The 20,903-nt window shown below is 39.8% G+C and overlaps 1 protein-coding gene across 1 annotated transcript in view; it reads right to left on the bottom strand.

The window, feature by feature from the left end:
* TTC28 (tetratricopeptide repeat domain 28) overlaps positions 1-20,903 on the bottom strand; it is a 475,930-nt gene that overhangs the window by 163,096 nt on the left and 291,931 nt on the right. Inside the window, exon 5 of the mRNA XM_030915124.1 lies at positions 18,923-19,430. Coding sequence (XP_030770984.1) covers positions 18,923-19,430 — 508 coding nt within the window. The remainder of the gene's footprint in view (positions 1-18,922; positions 19,431-20,903) is intronic.

Genomic DNA, 20,903 nt, shown 5'->3' with positions numbered 1-20,903 from the left:
ATTCCACCTAGAATAGAGGAGTAACCATGTCTGTGGGAGGGGGAAGGGTTGGGAAGAGATCTGTTCTTCTTCCTGATACCCATGAGCAGAATACTGTTGCACAGACCTATTTTGTGTTTTTATAATTACCCAAATTTTCTTCTTTTGTCAGAATTCATTCTTGGGAACAGCTTGAGCAATATAGCAATCATGCTCTGAAATGACTTGTAAACCACAAACACAAATATTTGGGCCAAGAATGTAGAATCCATTGCTGTCACATTCCATTATTTCTGGTGGAGCAATTCACTAACATTTTGGAATCTAGATCATAAATTATGCAGAGCCTCAGCAAAAGAGCTGAGAACACAAACTGCTGTAATAAAACTCCTGTTACTGGAGCCATAAAAACAGAACAAAGGAAAGGCAAAGAAGAAAAATCATGGTTGGACTTTTCTGACATGCCTTGTCCACCATTGTTAATGGTTTCAAAAAATGATAATGTAACATTTGGAAAACCATCAGGCAAGCCAAAAATGATACAATAGGCATACTGTCATTCATAAACATCACCACCACCATGAGAGTCCCCAGAATAAAATTAGCTTTTTGAAGAATGCCTGAATGTTGACATAAATTAAAGTGCCTAAATGTACATACAACCAAGCCATCTGTACATTTTTCATGACTCTCAAGGGGTGTGAAATGTCCTTCAACAACAGCACTTGGATAGTGGTCGCATTTTCTGTTGGGACGTATCATAAATGTCAGAGGGAGAAAGAGATCTGTGTCACATGTGAACTGAAGCAAGTCACTTTCCCTCTCTGTGGAAACTGATTTAATGGCAGAGCTGAGACTAAAACCCACATCTCTTGACTCCCAAGATAAAAATGACTTTTATTTTGCAGTATGATGCCTCCAGCATGGTAGGGGCTCAAAAATTACTTTGTGAACGGAAGAATGGCAGAATGAATGGACAGGCGAGTAAATGAATAAATGGACAAATGAATAAAGAAGTAACAGAACCATTCCCTGTGGTTTGATGCTCATAGTCAGAAAAGGTCAAAAAGGGACATATCATTGAAATACTTTAGAAATAAAACAGAGAACTGAAAAGCCAGATGGTCCATGCTTAGCAACCATTCCAAAAAGCCATTGCTAACTCCAAGAACTCTTTCTTTTCAATTATAACATTGTGTTGGAGAGCACTGGTATATCTATCTCAAGAGAAATAATGAATGTGAGAACAAAATGGATGAACATGTTTCTTAAATAAGACTGCTATAATTTGATACCCATTTAGTATGACTCCCTTTTTCAAGATTTACTGTAAATGAGGGAGAACAGAGAAGGTGAGGGAGGGGCCAAGGACAAAGATGGACTAAAAGTCAGGCATTCACTTTATGAGCACAGCACTGCTTGTGCAATTATTACAAACATAGTTAGAAGAAAACAAAATGCTTTTCAAGATCACACAGAAGGTCTAAAATGTTAAAACAGGGAAAAAGGGCTCAGCAAAACTTAAAACCATATAAGGGAAGAAAGTTATTTTTTCACCAGGAAAGGAAAAAACTTTTCTTCTAGTGAATCTTACAGCACAAAAGACACTGGCCTCAATCATCTGTTTAAGTCAGGAATCTTCAAATTTTTTTATGAAGAGAAACTACTTAAAAATTTCCCAGAGCCTTGACACTCCTCAGAGAAGGAGGGAAAGAGAGTAAAGAAAAAGATGGAAAAGAGCCTAGTGGTGCCAGTGGTACCCCCAAGGCAGGAGGAAGTTTCAGTCCAACACCAGCCACTATTTCCTGAGCCTGTACTGTGCCAGGCACCATGCAAAATGCTTCACATATATCAACTCATTTAATCCTCACAAGAGCCACACCCTTCATTGCTATACTAGAGATTCTATTCTTAATTCTATTTTACATCTTACATAACTTTCCCCAGGCCACACAGCTCATAAATGGCAGAGCTACAATTCAAACCAGGGCCAGTCTAATACCAAGGCTCAGGTTTTTCTGTCTCCTGGCTGCCACAGACTCCTTCTGAGAGAATCTCAGGAAGCCAACCATGGCTTTACCAGGCTTAATAGTAGAAGATGGTCTGGAAATCTATCAGGTATACCTTCAAGTTCTTTCAAAACTATAATTGGAGGTATGAGTTTCAGAAATCTGGGTTTACCATTACAAAACAACTGGCAGTTTTCCTTCTTTGGTAAAAGTGTTCTGGAAAGCCAAAATTGCTGTGCTATGGTCATTCCTTAGCCAAGTCTGCATTTTAACATCCAACTAATTGATGTGAGTGGAGACATCTGTAAGCTTATTTTTAAAAAGACAAATCTCTCTATGTGTAATAACAGCAGTACCATTTACTGAGTGCTTGCTATGTGCTAAGCACTACTCATCAATTTACGTGGCATCAAAGATTAACAAGCTGAGAGTTAAGCACTAGGAATACAAATGCATCAAATGGTGAGCCCATAGCATAGCCTCTCTGGAGGCTTACAACCTTAATGGGGAGACAGACAAGCAAGGTGACCGCTGCAGGGAAATATGCAAAGGGTGCGCCTCACCATCTGGGCACAAAGCACTGCAAGGTGCAGAAAAGCACTGGTTTGGATTTGAAAAAGCTTCTTAGAGGAAGGGGTGTTTCCTCACAACAATCCTATGAAGTTGGGAGGAACCTGATGGTCAGAAAGGTTAAGTAATGCAAAGGTACACAGCTATGAAATAAGTTGAGCCCAAGGTCACCTCACTTTAAAGTCACACTTTCCATCACTTCCTGTAGCATCACAGAAAAATAATCTCCTTAAAGCTCTTGCCACATGATTACCTTTACCTTACAGGGGAAAAAAACAAAACAAAAAACCACACTAACTTCTAGGTACCCCATAGAGTCATATTAATATGGCTTTAGTCATTAAAGCATTTTCACATTCACACTTTCATTTGAGTCTAATAATCTTGTGAGAAGCAAATACATTATTATTGTTCCCCTTTTTTACACATCACAAAACTGAGACCCAGGAAAGTAACATAACTTGTTCAGGGTCATGCAAAAGGTAAGAACTCATGTTAGACCCCTTCAATGTCTAACTCCTAGTTCAGCCATCTTGGCACCACTAAACATTAGATATACCACCTATTTGAATCTCTCCTTGTTGGTACCTACAACTGATTGCCTTACTCCGAGATCAATGAACAGTGGGGGCAGAGTTAGCATCCGGGGTGGGTTTCTCCCGGTCCAAATTTGATTTGGATTGTTTTACGGATCTCTTTCATTTGAAATGTCTCATCAGAAAAAATGTCAGCCAGTAGCAATGGAGAGTTTTTCAGCAAGAGATGAAGACATCAAATAACAACATGTACTGCTAGCCCCTGATAACCACCTGCAACTTTCAAGGGATCAGAATATTGTAAAGGATAAGAAATGTTATGTATTTCAGTAGCATTTTCACCTTTCTTTTAGCACTTGGTTTTGTGTTAACAAATGATATACTCTTTCCACATATGATACAAACAATGATGATAATAATGATTACAACAGTTTGGGGTATTTATTATGTGTCAGACATTGTTCTAAGGGCTTTATATGTATTAACTCGTTCAATTCTCACAGCCACCTCATGAGATGGGTGCTATAATTGTCCCTATTTGGGGAGGATGAAGAAACTGAGGCAGAAATCAGCTAAGCATCTTATCCAGGCTCTGGAAGCCAGTAAGTGGCATAGTTGGGATCTAAAGCCAGGCCATCTGACTCAAAGCTCACATTCTTCACAGAATGCTACATGTAGGAGGATTCTATATCCCACTGGTGTGTGGGACTGTCCCAGTGATAAGTAAGGTCACGCTAGTTATAACAACACTGTAAAAGCCCCTAACACTGGCTTGAAGGCAAAACATTTGTATATAGGGCTTCTTGGTAATCAAAATGGAGAGAAATCGGTACTGAAATCCAGTGGTTTCTCTGCTACAAGAAGAAGGGAAAAGAACAGTCCAATAAGGATGCTTATGCAGAATACCACAGTCACAGGGGAGAATGATCATGAAAACGTTCAGTAAAGGATTTAGCACACAGGTGCTTCTTATTCCCTCTGTCACATGCACAGTTGTGTGAGTTCATCACTGATGAACTGACACAAAGAGGATGTCTTTCTCCATCAGGCATTTAAGAAGTACCAGGAGTTGTCAAGGCAGACATGCCAGCTCGCTGGATGGTGCCATGAACTGGAGAATGCCATCTGTTTTGTCAAGGTTGACAGTCTGAAATTTCTGGTTAAACTCCAGATCTCCTTGTTGTGAAGGGTTTGATAACTTTTAGTCCATTACCTTCTGTTTACTGACTCACAGAGCATATTATATCTCCCTCTAGAGCATTCCAACAGCTGGGCCATGTTATAAGCTGTCTTTGTCTTATTTGGGATTAGATAACGGATTGGTGGAACGTTCCATTTGAATCAGGGAAGCACAATTACAGAATAACTGTTGTTTCAAATAAGTGGCCAGCTCTGACAATCTGGCTCAAGAACACAAATCCATTACTTTTTTTTTTTTTTTTTGCCACTGGGGCTGTTCTGATGAGGGCTTACTTTACAAGCATGTTGGGCACATAACAACAAAGCATTTACTTCACTTTTTAATTGCTCTTGGAAACATTTTAAATGGCACCAGTGCAATTTTTACTAGAAAATGAAAGCATTCACTTCCCAGAGTAACTTAACTCTTCAGTAGGACGGCATAAAGGACCACTTTCAGAAATCTGTTGAAAACTGAAAGCCTGTATTCAGGAGCTAACAAAGCTATTTGAAAGTCAAGTTGAGAACAGTTTAGTTTAACTATTTCTATTACTATTAAATAATATTAAATTAAATTTTAAATTAAATTAAATTACTATTAAATAACTATTATTTAACTATATCATTTAACTAAACAGTTTAGTTTAGTTAAACTGCTAGTTTAACTATTTCTCAACAGAACAGGCTTAGTCAGCAATATGAACCAAAAGTTGCATTCCAGCTTTCATCTAATTCAACAAATGTATTTTCTGCTGTGTCAGAGACAGCCTTAAGAAGAATTTCTGGAACAACATGCAGAAATTGATTCTCAGTAAAAAAGCTACTTTTTGAAGTTACCATGAAATTACTAATTATGCTGAAAAGTCTTAAACACTTGAATCTCTTGTGTATTTCATGCTGAAAAAGAAGGGAGACTTCAGGTGGCAGTGTATGAGCAGCCACGTGTCCAACTTGCATTAGGTCTGTATGTGTGTTTACGTACAGCCGTTATGAAATAGGGATGAGTTAATGAGGATGAAAAGAAGCTGTGGGTAAAGAGAAATGTCAATTTCCAGTTACAATGTCACATTGTCCTACTCACTTAGAAATGCAAGAGCTTTATCTCTTTTCTCAATAATTTTAGCCATTTTCTTTAGAGAGGTGGTGTAACATAAAGAGCACTGACTTTTGATTCCAACAGCTCTGGGCTCACACCCCAGCTCTGCCACACACTTACTATGAGATCTTTGACAAGTTAACCTCTCTATTCTTTGGGTTTTTGATTTCTAAACAGGAATTAATAACCCCTATCTTTCTGAATTATTAAATTAAATAATGAATCACTGCATAAGAAGCTACACCAAGTATAGTGTTCACACACTGGAGGCATTCAATAAGTGTCATTCCTTTGTTATTATTATTGTGACTTCTAAGCTACTTCAAAGGTGTGTTGGAGAGATCACAAAGGCCTTTTCATATATTCTCAATGGAAGCTGTTATTTGAATATCTAGAAAAGTGGAACTGCATTAGTTTCCTAAGACTAGATGTTAAATACAGAGGAGAATAGACTATTAAGTTCATGTACTTAAAAGAAGAAACAGTGTGATATTCCTAGTGATTTTCTTGTCCAAAAGTCATAAATATTAGGGTTCTTCAAACCTGCACAAAGGACCTCATTTTAGTCATGCTTTGTAAACTTCTTGGATGAAGATCCAAAAAGGTTAATATATTATTTAGTTGGCCTGCTAATCAGACTCTCATTTAGCTATAGGGCGAAGGACCATGTAAAGGAGGGAGAAAAATCTGCTCAATTCAGTCTTCTTACTAACTGTAAGGAGTAAAATTAAAATGATATCATAAAACCTAATCACTGCCTGCTAGTTTAACTATTTCTCAAGTTCATTATATTTCTGGTTCACGTAAAAGGCTTTAAGAATGAAGCTCTAGGTCGGGTGCAGTGGCTCACGCCTGTAATCCCAGCACTTTGGGAGGCCAAGGTGGGCGGATCACAAGGTCAGGAGATCGAGACCATCTTGGCTAACACTGTGAAACCCCATCTCTACTAAAAATACAAAAAATTAACCGGGTGTGGTGGTGGGCACCTGCAGTCCCACCATAGTGCAGTCACTATGTGATATATGTGAAATCTAAAAACTTGTTAAACTTGTTAAAAACTTAAGACATGAACATACACATTAGCCTAGGCCAACGCAGGGTCAGAATCATCAATATCATTGGCTTCCACCTCCATATTTTGTCCCACCAGATGGTCTTCAGGGACAATAACACCCATGGAGCTATCATCTCCTATGATAACAACAGAAGCAGACAATAGAATGGTGGTTACTAGAGGCTGGCAGTGGGAGGTGGGGGATGCAGAGAAGGGAGATGTTCATCAAAGGGTGCAAATTTCCAGTTAGACAAGAGGAATAAATTTTAGTGATCTGTTGCACAGCATGGTGACTATAGTTAATAATGTGTATTTCAAAATTGCTAAAAGGGTAGATTTTAAATGTTCTCACCAGCAAAAAAATGGTAAGTAGGTGAGCTGATGAATATGTTAATTAGTCTGAGTTAATCTTTCTGCAAGGCATACATATATCAAATATCACATTGTATCATATAAATATATATACTTTGTCAATTAAGTTAAAAAGGAAAAAGAAAAAAAGAAAGACATATGATTACAATCCTACTCTGTCCCAGAGTGCAATGTGTTTTTAAAAATAAGTCTTTAAATAGAGTATAAAATATTGTCAGGAAGGTATAAAATCATAAGCATAGAGCTCAACAAATTTTCATAAAGTTGAGGACAGCTATGTAACCCTACCACTCAGATCAAGAAGCAGATCATTAGCACAGTCTCTGAAACATACTTCTTATCATCAAAGACATTTACTGCCACAATCATGTTGGTGGCTTAGAAACTTGGAATCTTCACCTCTAAATATTATCTTCAAATATAATTCTTCATGAAGGAGAACCACAGAGGTGATCTGAATAATCGTTTGTTAAATCACCTCCAAATGTCTACCTAAAAGATCTGATTCTGATGCTCTATATTTTCTGCTGCTATTTTGATTTTCTTAAAAAAAATCATTCAAAAGTATATTCCTCTAAAGTCACCCCAAAACAGATGGATTCCTTAAGGAATGAACATAAGACTAAAAGAAGAGCCAAACGATTCCAGAAGAAAGACCCCAAAGCTCAGTGCAGTCACATGGCATAGTTCCAGTGTGCAGTGTCCAGCACAGATGGCAGAACCCAGGGTCACATCTGCACTCACCATTGCTGGCAAAGCAAAAGGCTACCTAGGAGCTGTTGCAGATGGAAAGATTTAGGGACAGGCAGGTGTGGGAGGTGCCAGTGCCAGTTGTGGGTTCAGGAGCCAATGACTAACACCATTGCAAGGCTCCCAGGTTCACTGCATAGTGCCAGGCAGCACTGCTCACAGAACATGGCGAAAGAACAGCTGAAGGTAGGGTGAGTACCAAAGTGGCAGTACCCCCCAGGAAGTAGTGCCCACCTAGGTCTAGGAAAACAAAATTGTGTTCAGAAATAAATATTCTCCAAAGTGATCACTCATATATTCCTTTCTGAAGTCCTAACAGAAGTGTTATCAATGATCAGAACTGGGCTGCCTAATGGGAAAAGTCCCCATGGGGGTTTTCGACTCATAAACCTATTCAGCCTCATATGTTCATAATCATTTGTGTAAAGAAGAAAAAACCTCCAAGCACTAATTAGAAAGATAGAGCTGTTGTGTTTTCCTCCTGATCACCTTATCTTCTTTATTCAGTTCTTGAAGACTCAGCTATTAAAAGAAATTAAGTAATTCATCAAGCCCATTTCAATTACCTGCTGCTGATAACATCAGATTACAATTAGCATCTACAAATGAACCAAGTGCCAACTGCCAAACTGAAACATAAGCTAATTTACTGCTAGACTCTGCCTGCTGCAGACACAACTTTGGGACCTGGCAGCAAGCATCTACTTCATTATTCCAGCAACAGTTTTGCAGCCTCTCCTGCAACAGTCCAAAGTGCAGTTCTGACCAAGATTTACTGCCCCATCTTCCTCTGATCACATGTTTACACATGCACTGTATCTGTAAGCAAATCACAGCTCCTTTTAAATAGCAATGTCTAGACAAGCTGGGTGACAAATCTTGACCTAAAGGAGAGAATAAATATTATTAATATGTATTAGGCACTGATAGGTGTGGGGCACAGCACAGAATGTGCATGTCATAACCTTAATGAGGGTGTGAATCATTTTCTGCGAGGCCTCTGGTGTTTGGTCAGAAAAATCTCCTACTTTGGTTGATGCTTTCCATTTCTCTTTTCTCCTTTTACATGGGGATAGGACATTCTTGTTCCTTTCTTTTAGATGTCTAGAAAAATCTGTTTCAGGGCCTGTGACATCTCAGTTTTTTACATTTATATTTTCCCGTTTCATGGCCCTTAATAGGAACTGCTTTAGATGAAAAGCTGACGTGTGCGGTTTGGCTTCCTATATCGACGGCATTATTAGACTTTGACAGTTTGTGTAGTCTTGTCTATGCCTCTCAAGTAGAAGAACTAACTGGTCAATAAATGGGTGGGGCTCAGAGGGGGCCCGCAGGCTGTAGCAAAAGACAACATGAAGACCTGAGTTTGGATCCTGCCTCTGCTGCTTATAAACTATATGAATTTGGGCCAGTACCTTTACTTTTATGCCTACCACATAGCTTCATAGTGAGAATTAAATGAAATAATGTTTGCAAAGTGCCTAGCTCAGTGAAAGTAATCAATAGACAATAGCTTCTCTAGGAAAAGAGGAGAAAGGGCCGCTCCCTCCTGGCGGTGCATATACTCCTCTAGGAATGCTTGATGTCTTCTCACTGGGCATGAACAGGGACCACTGCTTCAAGGTGGCCCGTAACTCTTCTAGTGATGCTTCCTCTTTTTCATCTTCTTATGGATGGAAGAAGGGAGAAGGAGCATCTTTGGCCTTTAGCCCCAGCCCAGGTAATCCTAGCATGGCTCCCACTCAGATCCATAACGGGGATGTTCTCTTGTGGAAAGATCTGTGGACATGGAATCCAAGAACTGAGGTCTTATCCTGGCTCTCCCTCATACTCTATAATCTCAGGTGAGTCACAAATGTTCCTTAATCTCTGAATCGTCATCACTAAAATAGAATAATAATGATTTACCTCCAAGGGCTACTGTGAGAACAAATAAGTACTATAAAACACAAATATCGATACACTTCTATGTGAGGTCTCACAGACCTTTTGACATATTAAGAGGTTATTCAGAATATGACCCCATATATCATTCTGAGAATCTCCAAAGGAAAACATCTGGTTAGTGTATTGACTACCTATAATTAGAAACATTTTACCTATAAAGCTAGACCTCTTTCCATAGAAAGATTCCATAAAATATCATCAGGTTTCTATAGATTTCCACAGCAAGAAAATCCAGTGTATAACAATTAAAATGTAAAAAACATTAAAGAGAGTGATTGCTATATTACAGAAAAGTTTTTTTCCTACAAAAGTAACTTTTAAAAAATTTTTATTTATTTAGAATACTAGGTTTCATGTGTGTTCACAGTGATGATTTCATTCATAAAATCTACTTAGGAATAATATAGCTAAGGTAGGATATGTATGTGTATTATATAGATAATATGTAACCTTATTCCACCTGACCTTGGGAATCCAGAATTTTCTGATTCAGATTGCCAGATTTTAATGTTCAAATACGATTTTATAAAAGTAATTTAGGTAATATTTCTTAAACCCTTGACTTAGAACAGCTGAGAGTCGCCGTTTCTGGTGACTATCATTTTGCTGCACTGTAAATAAGAGGAATGATACATAACCACCACAATTGCTACCAAACTTTTACTCCAACACATGACTCCCAGGATGGTTTGAAAACAGGAGAAAAAGAGCCCAAGCATCATTTTATGAGATCTTAACGAACCTTTTATGCTTTGGGTCTCCAGAAACTCAAGAAATTTTTAAAACACCTTGATTTTTTTTTTTTTAACTTACTTGGACCTTGATTTTTCTCATATGTAAAATCAATTAGTATTCTCAACCTCACAGGTTCTGAGAAGAATTAAATATGAAAATGGATATAAACATGTGACACAGAGTAGGTTTCAACAATCACTTGTAGAATGAAAAACCATTAGCTCCATGGGGGCAGGAGGTATTGATATGTCGATTTTATTCATTAAGAGATATTAATATGTCCATTTTATTCATTAAAAGATACCACAGAATGAGGTAGGCAGTTCCAAGATGGCCGAATAGGAACAGCTCCAGGTTACAGCTCCCAGCATGAGCGACACAGAAGACGGGTGATTTCTGCATTTCCAACTGAGATACTGGGTTCATCTCACTGGGTCGTGTCAGTCAGTGGATGCAGGATAGTGGGTGCAGCCCACCAAGCGAGAGCCACAGCAGGGCGAGACACTGCCTCACCTGGGAAGCGCAAAGGGAATTCCCTTTCCTAGCCAAGGGAAAACTTGACACACAGCACCTGGAAAATCGGGTCACTACCACCCCAATACTGCGTTTTTCCAAGGGTCTTGGCAAACAGCACACCAGGAGATTATATCCTGCGCCTAGCTGAGAGGGTCCCACGCCCACGCGGCTTCCCTCATTGCTAGCACAGCAGTCTGAGATCTAACTGAAAGGTGGCAGTGAGGCCCGTCACTGCTGAGGCTTGAGTAGGTAAATAAAGCAGCCAGGAAGCTCAAACTGGGTGGAGCCCAAGGCAGCTCAAGGAGGACTGCCTGCCTCTGTAGACTCCACCCATGGGGACAGGGCATAGCTGAACAAAAGGCAGCAGAAACCTCTGCAGATTTAAATGTGACAGCTTTGAAGAGAGTAGTGGCTCTCCCAGTATGGAGTTTGAGATCTGAGAACGGACAGACTGCTTCTTCAAGTGGGTCCCTGACCCCCGAGTAGACTAACAGGGAGGCACCCCCCAGTAGGGGCCGACTGACACTTCACACGGCCGGGTAACCCTCTGAGACGAAGATTCCAGAGGAATGATCAGGCAGTAACATTTGCTGTTCAGCAATATTCACTCTTCTGCCGCCTCTGCTACTGATACCCAGGCAAACAGGGTCTGGAGTGGACCTCAAGCAAACTCCAACAGACCTGCAGCTGAGGGTCCTGACTGTTAGAATGAAAACTAACAAACAGAAAGGACATCCACACCAAAACCCCATCTGTACATCACCATCATCAAAGACCAAAGGTAGATAAAACCACAAAGATGGGGAAAAAACAGAGTAGAAAAGCTGAAAATTCTAAAAATCAGAGTGCCTCTTCCCCTCTAAAGGAACACAGCTCCTCGCCAGCAGTGGAACAAAGCTGGATGGAGAATGACTTTGACGAGTTGAGAGAAGAAGGCTTCAGATGATCAGACTTCTCTGAGCTAAAGGAGGAAGTTTGAACACATCGCAAAGAGGCTAAAAACCTTGAAAAAAGATTAGACAAATGATTAACTAGAATAACCAATGTAGAGAAGTCCTTAAATGACCTGATAGAGGTGAAAACCATGGCATGAGAACTACATGACAAATGCACAAGCTTCAGTAACTGATTCAATCAACTGGAAGAAAGAGAATCAGTGACTGAAGATCAAATGAATGAAATGAAGCAAGAAGAGAAGTTTAGACAAAAAAGAGTAAAAAGAAATGAACAAAGCCTCCAAGAAATATGGGACTATGTGAAAAGACCAAATCTACGTCTGATTGGTGTGCCTGAAAGTGACAGGGAGAATGAAACCAAGTTGGAAAACACTCTGCAGGATATTATCCAGGAGAACTTCCCCAACCTAGCAAGGGAGGCCAACATTCAAATTCAGGAAATACAGAGAATGCCACAAAGATACTCCTCAAGAAGAGCAACTTTAAGACACATAATTGTCAGATTCACCGAAGTTGAAATGAAGGAAAAAATGTTAAGGGCAGCCAGAGAGAAAGGTCGGGTTACCCAGAAAGGGAAGCCCATCAGACTAATAGTGGATCTCTTGGCAGAAACTGTACAAGTCAGATGAGAGTGGGGGCCAGTATGCGACATTCTTAGAGAAAAGAATTTTCAACCCACAATTTCATATCCAGCCAAACTAAGTTTCATCAGTGAAGGAGAAATAAAATCCTTTACAGACAAGCAAATGCTGAGAGATTTTGTCACCACCAGGCCTGCCCTACAAGAGCTCCAAAAGGAAGCACTAAACATGGAAAGGAACAACCAGTACCAGCCATTGCAAAAACATGCCAAAATATAAAGACCATCAATGCTAGGAAGAAACTGCATCAACTAACGAGCAAAATAACCAGCTAATATCATAATGACAGGATCAAGTTCACATATAACAATATTAACCTTAAATGCAAATGGGCTAAATGCTCCAATTAAAAGACACAGACTGGCAAACTGGATAAAGAGTCAAGACTCTTCAGTAAGCTGTATTCAGGAGACCCATCTCACGTGCAGAGACACACATAGGCTCAAGATAAAGGGATGGGGGAAGATCTACCAAGCAAATGGAAAATGAGAAAAGGCAAGGGTTGCAATCCTAGTCTCTGATAAAACAGACTACACCAACAAAATAAAAAGAGACAAAGAAGGCCATTACATAATGATAACAGGATCAATTCAACAGGAAGAGCCAACTATCCTAAATATATATGCACCCAATACACGAGTACCCAGATTCATAAAGCAAGTCCTTAGAGACTTACAAAGAGACTTAGACTGCCATACAATAATAATGGGAGACTTCAACACTCCACTGTCAACATTAGACAGATCAACGAGACAGAAAGTTAACAAGGATATCCAGGAATTGAACTCATCTCTGCACCAAGCAGACCTAATACACATCTACAGAACTCTCCACCCCAAATTAACAGAATATACATTTTTCTCAGCACCACATCACACTTATTCCAAAACTGACCACATAGTTGGAAGTAAAGCACTCCTCAGCAAATGTAAAAGAACAGAAATTATAACAAACTGTCTCTCAGACCACAGTGCAGTCAAACTAGAACTTAGGACTAAGAAACTCAATCAAAACTGCATAACTACATAGAAATTGAACAACCTGCTCCTGAATGACTACTGGGTACATAACGAAATGAAGGCAGAAATCAAGATGTTCTTTGAAACCAATGAGAACAAAGATACAACATACCAGAATCTCTGGGACACATTTAAAGCAGTGTGTAAGAGGGAAATTTATAGCACTAAATGCCCACAAGAGAAAGCGGGAAAGATCTAAAATTGACACCCTAACATCACAATTAAAAGAACTAGAGAAACAAGAGCAAACACATTCAAATGCTACCAGAAGGCAAGATATAACTAAGATCAGAGCAGAACTGAAGGAGATAGAGACACAAAAAAAACCCTTCAAAAAATCCATGAATCCAGGAGCTGGTTTTTTGAAAAGATCAACAACATACATAGACCACTAGGAAGACTAATAAAGAAGAAAAGAGAAGAATCAAATAGATGCAATAAAAAATGAAAAAGAGGATATCACCACCGACCCCACAAAAATACAAACTACCATCAGAGAATACTATAAACACCTCTATGCAAATAAACTAGAAAACCTAGAAGAAATGGATAATTTCCTGGACGCTTACACTCTCCCAAGACAAAACCAGGAGGAAGTTGAATCCCTGAATAGACCAATAGCAGGCTCTGAAATTGAGGTAATCACTAATAGCCTACCAAGCAAAAAAAAGTCCAGGAACAGACGGATTCACAGCTGAATTCTACCAGAGGTACAAGGAGAAGCTGGTACCATTCCTTCTGAAACTATTCCAATCAATAGAAAAAGAGAGAATCCTCCCTAACTCATTTGATGAGGCCAACATCATCCTGATACCAAAGCCTGGCAGAGACACAACAAAAAAACAGAATTTTAGACCAATATCCCTGATGAACATCGATGCAAAAATCCTCAATAAAATACTGGCAAACCAAATCCAGCAGCACATCAAAAAGCTTATCCACCATGATCAAGTGGGCTTCATCCCTGGGATGCAAGGCTGGTTCAACATATGCAAATCAATAAACGTAATCCAGCATATAAACAGAACCAAAGACAAGAACCACATGATTCTCTCAATAGATGCGGAAAAGGCCTTTCACGAAATTCAACAGCCCTTCATGCTAAAAACGCTCAATAAATTCGCTATTGATGGAACATATCTCAAAATAATAAGAGCTATTTATGACAAACCCACAGCCAATATCATACTGAATGGGCAAAAACTGGAAAAATTCCCTTTGAAAACTGGCACAAGACAGGGATGCCCTCTCTCACCGCTCCTATTCAACATAGTGTTGGAAGTTCTGACTAGGGCAATCAGGCAAGAGAAAGAAAGAAAGGGTATTCAGTTAGGAAAAGAAGAAGTCAAATTGTCCCTGTTTGCAGATGACATGATTGTGTATTTAGAAAACCCCATTGTCTCAGCTCAAAATCTCAAGCTGATAAGCAACTTCAGCAAAGTCTCAGGATACAAAATCAATGTGCAAAAACCACAAGCATTCTTACACACCAGTAACAGACAGAGAGCCAAATCATGAATGAACTTCCATTCACAACTGCTTCAAAGAGAATAAAATACCTAGGAATCCAACTTACAAGGGATGTAAAGGACCTCTTCAAGGAGAACTACAAACCACTGCTCAGTGAAATCAAAGAGGACACAAACAAATGCAAGAACATACCATGCTCATGGATAGGAATAATCAATATTGTGAAAACGGCCATACTGCCTATGGTAATTTATAGATTCAATGCCATGCCCATCAAACTACCAATGACTTTCTTCACAGAATTGGAAAAAACTGCTTTAAAGTTCATATGGAACCAAAAAAGACCCCACATTGCCAAGACAATTCTATGTCAAAAGAACAAAGCTGGAGGCATTACGCTACCTGACTTCAAACTGTACTACAAGGCTACAGTAACCAAAACAGCATGGTACTGGTACCCAAAACAGAGATATAGACCAATGGAACAGAACAGAGCCCTGAGAAATAATACCACACATATACAGCCATCTGATCTTTGACAAACCTGAGAGAAACAAGAAATGGGGAAAGGATTCCCTATTTAATAAATGGTGCTGGGAAAATTGGCTAGCCGTAAGTAGAAAGTTGAAACTGGATGCTTTCCTTACTCCTTATATGAAAATTATTTCAAGATGGATTAGAGACTTAAATGCTAGACCTAAAACCATAAAAACCATAGAAGAAAACCTAGGGCAATACCATTCAGGACATAGGCATGGACAAGGACTTCATATCTAAAACACCAAAAGCAATGGCAACAAAAGCCAAAATTGACAAATGGGATCTAATTAAACTAAAGAGCTTCTGCACAGCAAAAGAAACTACCATCAGAGTGAACAGGCAACCTACAGAATGGGAGAACATTTTTGCAATCTACTCATCTGACAAATGGACGATATCCAGAACCTACAAAGAACCCAAACAAATTTACAAGAAAAACACAAACAACCCCATCAAAAAGTGGGCAAAGGATATGAACAGACAATTCTCAAAAGAAGACATGCATACAGCCAACAGGCACCTGAAAAAATGCTTGTCATCACTGGCCATCAGAGAAATGCAAATCAAAACCACAATGAGATACCATCTCACACCAGTTAGAATGGCAATCATTAAAAAGTCATGTAACAACAGGTGCTGGAGAGGATGTGGAGAAATAGGAACATTTTACACTGTTAGTGGGATTGGGCCTATTATGGGGAGGGGGTAGGGGAGAGGGATGGCATTGGGAGTTATACCTGATGTAAATGACGAGCTGATGGGTGCTGATGAGTTGATGGGTGTAGCACACCAACATGGCACAAGTATACATATGTAACAAACCTGCACGTTGTGCACATGTGCCCTAGAACTTAAAGTATAATTAAAAAAAAGAATAATAATGTATTTATCATCTAAACACATAAATATAAATATATAATAGCAATAAAAAATATGGCAACTCCCACATTTAATAAGTGGCAATACAATGGAAAGGAGCTATTAAAATAATGTAGGATATCTGAATAATGAGATAGAGGGAAGCCTAGGAGAGGAGGCAGAGTAAAAAAGGCAGCTTCAGAAAAGTATGTATGTTACAATCCAAGATTTGGAAAGCGAACAATCTATACACACATGTATATATTTACATATATGATTGCACTGACATGTGTTTATGTATGTAGTACAAAGGTCTAGAAAGATTATAACCAAATTATTAACAGTAGTTGACTCTGAGGAGTGGGACAAGGGAAGATATTAATGTGAAGGGGTGAGCCTCCTTTTTCTATTTTATAAATTTTTATATGGTAAGAATTTTTTACTAAACTAAGTGCCACTTTTGTAATTTTTAAAAATTGTTTGTTTTTTGAAGGGAACATAAAAAGTCAATGCAGAAGATACAGAAGGAGCAGCCAGGAAAAAAATCAGAACAGTGGTGTTTCACAGAAACCTAAAGAGAAGAGAATTTCACAGAAAAATTAGCAGAGCATGTCAACTACTGATACTGATTAGGGAAATTTAGAAATGTCAAAAGATCTTTCAACTCAGCCATGAAGAGATCACTGCTGATTTTCTGTCAGAGAAAAACCCCAAATATTTTTACATTAAACACTTCATGAGTCAAAGAGAAGTCACAAACCAACTCAGAAGATGTTAAAAACTCAATAAACGTGAACATAATACATAAAAAATTATGGGATGCAGGTCAAGTAGTGTTTAGAGAAAATTTTGTATCTGTAAATGCTTGCATTATTAAAAAAAAAAAGAGTCACCAAGTGCAGTGGCTTATGCCTGTCATCCCAACACTTTGGATGCCAAGGTGGGATGATCGTTTGAGGCCAGGAGCTTTAGACTAGCCTGAGGAACATAACAAGGCCTCATTACAACAACAAAACAACAAATGAAAATTAGCTGGGCATGGTGGCTGATGCCCACCATGGGCACGTTGCTTGAGCCCAAGAGTTTCAGATGAGCTTGGGCAACATAGTGAGACCACGACTCTACAAAGAAAGAAAGAAATTAGCTGGTCGAAGTGGCATGCGCTGCGCCTATGGTTCTAGCTACTCAGGAGGCTGAAGTGGGAGGATCACTTTTGCCCAGGAGTTTGAGGCTGCAGTGAACCATGATTGTGCCACTGTACTCCCGCCAAGGTAACAGATAGAGAACCTGTCTTGGAAAGGGAAGGGGAGGAGAGGGAAGGGAAGGGGAGAGGAGGGGAGAGGAGGGGAGGGGAGGGGAGGGAAAAGGAAGGCAGGAATGGAGGAAGGCAGGAAGGGAGTGAGGGAGGGAGGGAAGGGAAGGAAGAAAGGAAAGAAGGAAGGAAGAAAGAGGAAGGAAGGGAGGGAGGGAGGGAGGGAAGGAAGGGAGGGAGGGAGGGAGGGAAGGAAGGGAGGGAGGGAGGGAGGGAAGGAACGAACGTGGCTAAGTTTTACATTTTGCTGCTACTCATATCTGATAAGCATAGCAATAAGGTCACCTTCTCTTTGTCCTCTCCCCATCCTGAATCCCTATGGGCAAAGAACAAACCATGTGGCTCCAGGCACAGGGATAAGTTTAGCTCATACTTCCAAACACACCTTCCATTCATTATGTACCCACATCTATTTGAAGACAGGGATAAAAAATTATCTTCTAAAAAATTGCCAGTTACCAATTACTCGTTGTCTCTTACCACTACATGTAAATTCCCCCAAATTATAAATGTTTTAATTGTAACCAAGTACTATCAAAACAGCGACTATAAATCTATCATCTTTAAATAGATCTTTCATAAAAATAATTTTGCATTTATATTAAAACTATCAATATTATTTCTTGCATCACATAATTTTGAGGAAAAAATGCATTTCCTGTGTGGTTAATTCACCAAGTAAAGAAAACCCTGTAAGGAAAAATCCTTTCAGAAACGTTCTCATCTATTGATGACTGCTTAGCAGCTTCTCTTTCATTTAAACCAAACATAGCCTATATCATCATTTCATGTCTCTTCTCTCTAATTAGATAAATCTGGTTGCTCTTCTCTCTCTACAGATTAAAAGGTTGGGATGTTTTGTTTTTCCAGTATTTCAGAATTCTAATCCTTATAGCACTATGATGACAGGAAGAATTGTGTGATTTAGAGAAGGCAGGCTCCAAGGAAATATATCTAAAGAAAGAGGTCAGGCATGGTGGCTCATGCCTTTAATTGTAGCACTTTGGAACGCCGAGGTAGGGGGATTGCTTGAGCCCAGGAGTTCAAGATCAGCCTGGGCAACATAAGAAGATCCCTGTCTCTACAAAAAATAAAAAAATAGCCAGGTGTGGTGCATGTGCCTGTTGTCCCAGCTACTCGGGAGGCTGAGGTGGGAAGATCACTGCAGTGAGGTGTGGTTGTGCCACACCATCCTTGGCATGTGTACTCCATCCTCAGTGACAGACGAAGGCCCTGTCTCAAAAAGAAAACGAAAAGAGCACACACAATAAGGATATTCTTTTAAATATAAACAAATAGATTCCTATAAAAGATAGTGATCTACTCCAGCTATTTCCAGCTCATGACTTTGACCTTGGCTCTTGTAGGCAACCCTGTTCTTACCCAGATTGGAGGATGCTCGCCCCTCTGCAGCCCGGTCCTTGAGATCCTCAGCAATGCCCAGCTGTTGCTCATGGTACTGTTTAGCTCTCTCCAAATCCTGCATGCACCTGGCAGCATGGCCTAGTCCAGCATAGGCCCGCATCTCAATAGCCTTCTCCATCAACTCCTGGGCCAGCTCCAGGACATAGTTGTGGTAAGACATGGCCTTGTCAAAGTTCCTTCGGTAGTGATAGGCACTGCCCAGGTTGCTGTAGGCCCGGGCCTCTTCTCGCTTGTTCCCCAGGTCCTTGGCTATCTTCAGATGCTGCTCATGGCACTGCACAGCATTCTCAAAGTCACCCATGGCAATATACACAGCTCCCATGTTGCCAAGTTCTCGGGCTTCAGAAAGTTCATCTTTGGATTGCTTGGCAAGAAGAACACACTGTTTGTGACTGGCCAGTGCATTGGGGTAGTCTCCAATGGCTGTGTACACGTGGCCCAGACTGCTCAAAGCTGATGAAGCAGCCTGAAGAGAAAAGCATAAAGTGGAGAAATGAAAACACATCAGAATGGTTTTGTATGTTTTGGCAGATAAAATTTTACAGGTTGTTTGTAATTATCCAATCCAATTGCTAATGGTACTTCTATCAGTTTTCCACAGACCTATGCAGAATTGATAAAGAACACATCCAAACAGCAAGTTCCTAATAAAAAACAATGGTACTTTAATCAGTAACTTTCTATACCTAATCTTCCTAGAAACAAGTTGTATTACATACAGCCTTCATTTTAAAGACTTATTGACATTTCTAATATTAATTACGATATTACATCTCTGTTAATACCTATTAACCTCTGTGGTACAAGAAAATGTATAAAAAAATCAAAATTAGGCCGGGTGCAGTGGCTCACGCCTGTAATCCCAGCACTTTGGGAGGCCGAGGTGGGTGGATCACGAGGTCAGGAGATCACGACCATCCTGGCTAATACGGTCAAACCCCGTCTCTATTAAAAATACAAAAAAAATTAGCCAGGCATGGTGGCAGGCACCTGTAGTTCCAGCTACTCGGGAGGCTGAGACAGGAGAATGGCATGAACCTGGGAGGCAGAGCTTGCAGTGAGCCAAGATCACGCCACTGCACTCCAGCCTGTGTGGTGACAGGTGAGACTCCATCTCAAAAAAAAAAAAAAAAAAAAAAGTAAAAGAAAAAGAAAATCAAAATTAATTACTACATATAACAGACCACAGGAAATTCATAAGAGAAATCCATGCTTGGCTTTTTGCACTCCTGGGTATTTCTCTATTCTTGTCTTCTTCCATGGTAAATGGATATCTTAATGGTAAGAGAGATGTTTACCATGATGCTGATGATTTTGTGACCCAGGGCTTACTGGAGAGGGTCCTGCTCTCTTATCTTTCTTCCTTCAATATAATTTCATCAGTGTTGGTTACTGTGGAGGACTTAGATTTGGATGAGTCTCAGAGGAAAAAAATGGGTGGGTTACAACCTGCACTGCACTCTGAGTGGGGTGGTCTCCATTAAGCCTCACCACCCCTTTTCAGGCTCACGCTGGCTCTTCAAGCATTTCTTTTCCTCCCTAGAAGCGCTTCTAATCCCAGCCTCTCTGTGCAGAGAGATGCCATCTTCCTAGTCCTCTCACATTGTTTGCCACTCATTCTTTTTTTTTTTTTTCTTCTTATTTTGGCCAAGGAAAAGCATGCAAACCCTTTTTATCTTAAAGGTTTTAATGAAACTGACTCTATGCTGGTGTAGTGAACCACAAAGGGACAACAAAAATACAGGAGATGTTACATGGTTTCTAGAATCTTAAATACTTGCAGTCTTATATTCTAGTTCTTGGTTTCTAATATCTTTGCAGATATAAAAGGGAAGTTATGCTGGGATTTTTCTGCCCTTCTTTTTATCCTAAAACTTGGAAGCTTGCCTACCCTTTCTTTCCTTCATTACCTGCCTATGGCTAGAGCCATGTGGCTGCC

Source organism: Rhinopithecus roxellana, chromosome 13 (assembly GCF_007565055.1).
Source record: "Rhinopithecus roxellana isolate Shanxi Qingling chromosome 13, ASM756505v1, whole genome shotgun sequence".
Classification (NCBI taxonomy): Eukaryota; Metazoa; Chordata; class Mammalia; order Primates; family Cercopithecidae; genus Rhinopithecus; species Rhinopithecus roxellana.
Note: the sequence above shows the minus strand (reverse complement) of the source record. Positions and strands in the feature narration are given on the sequence as shown.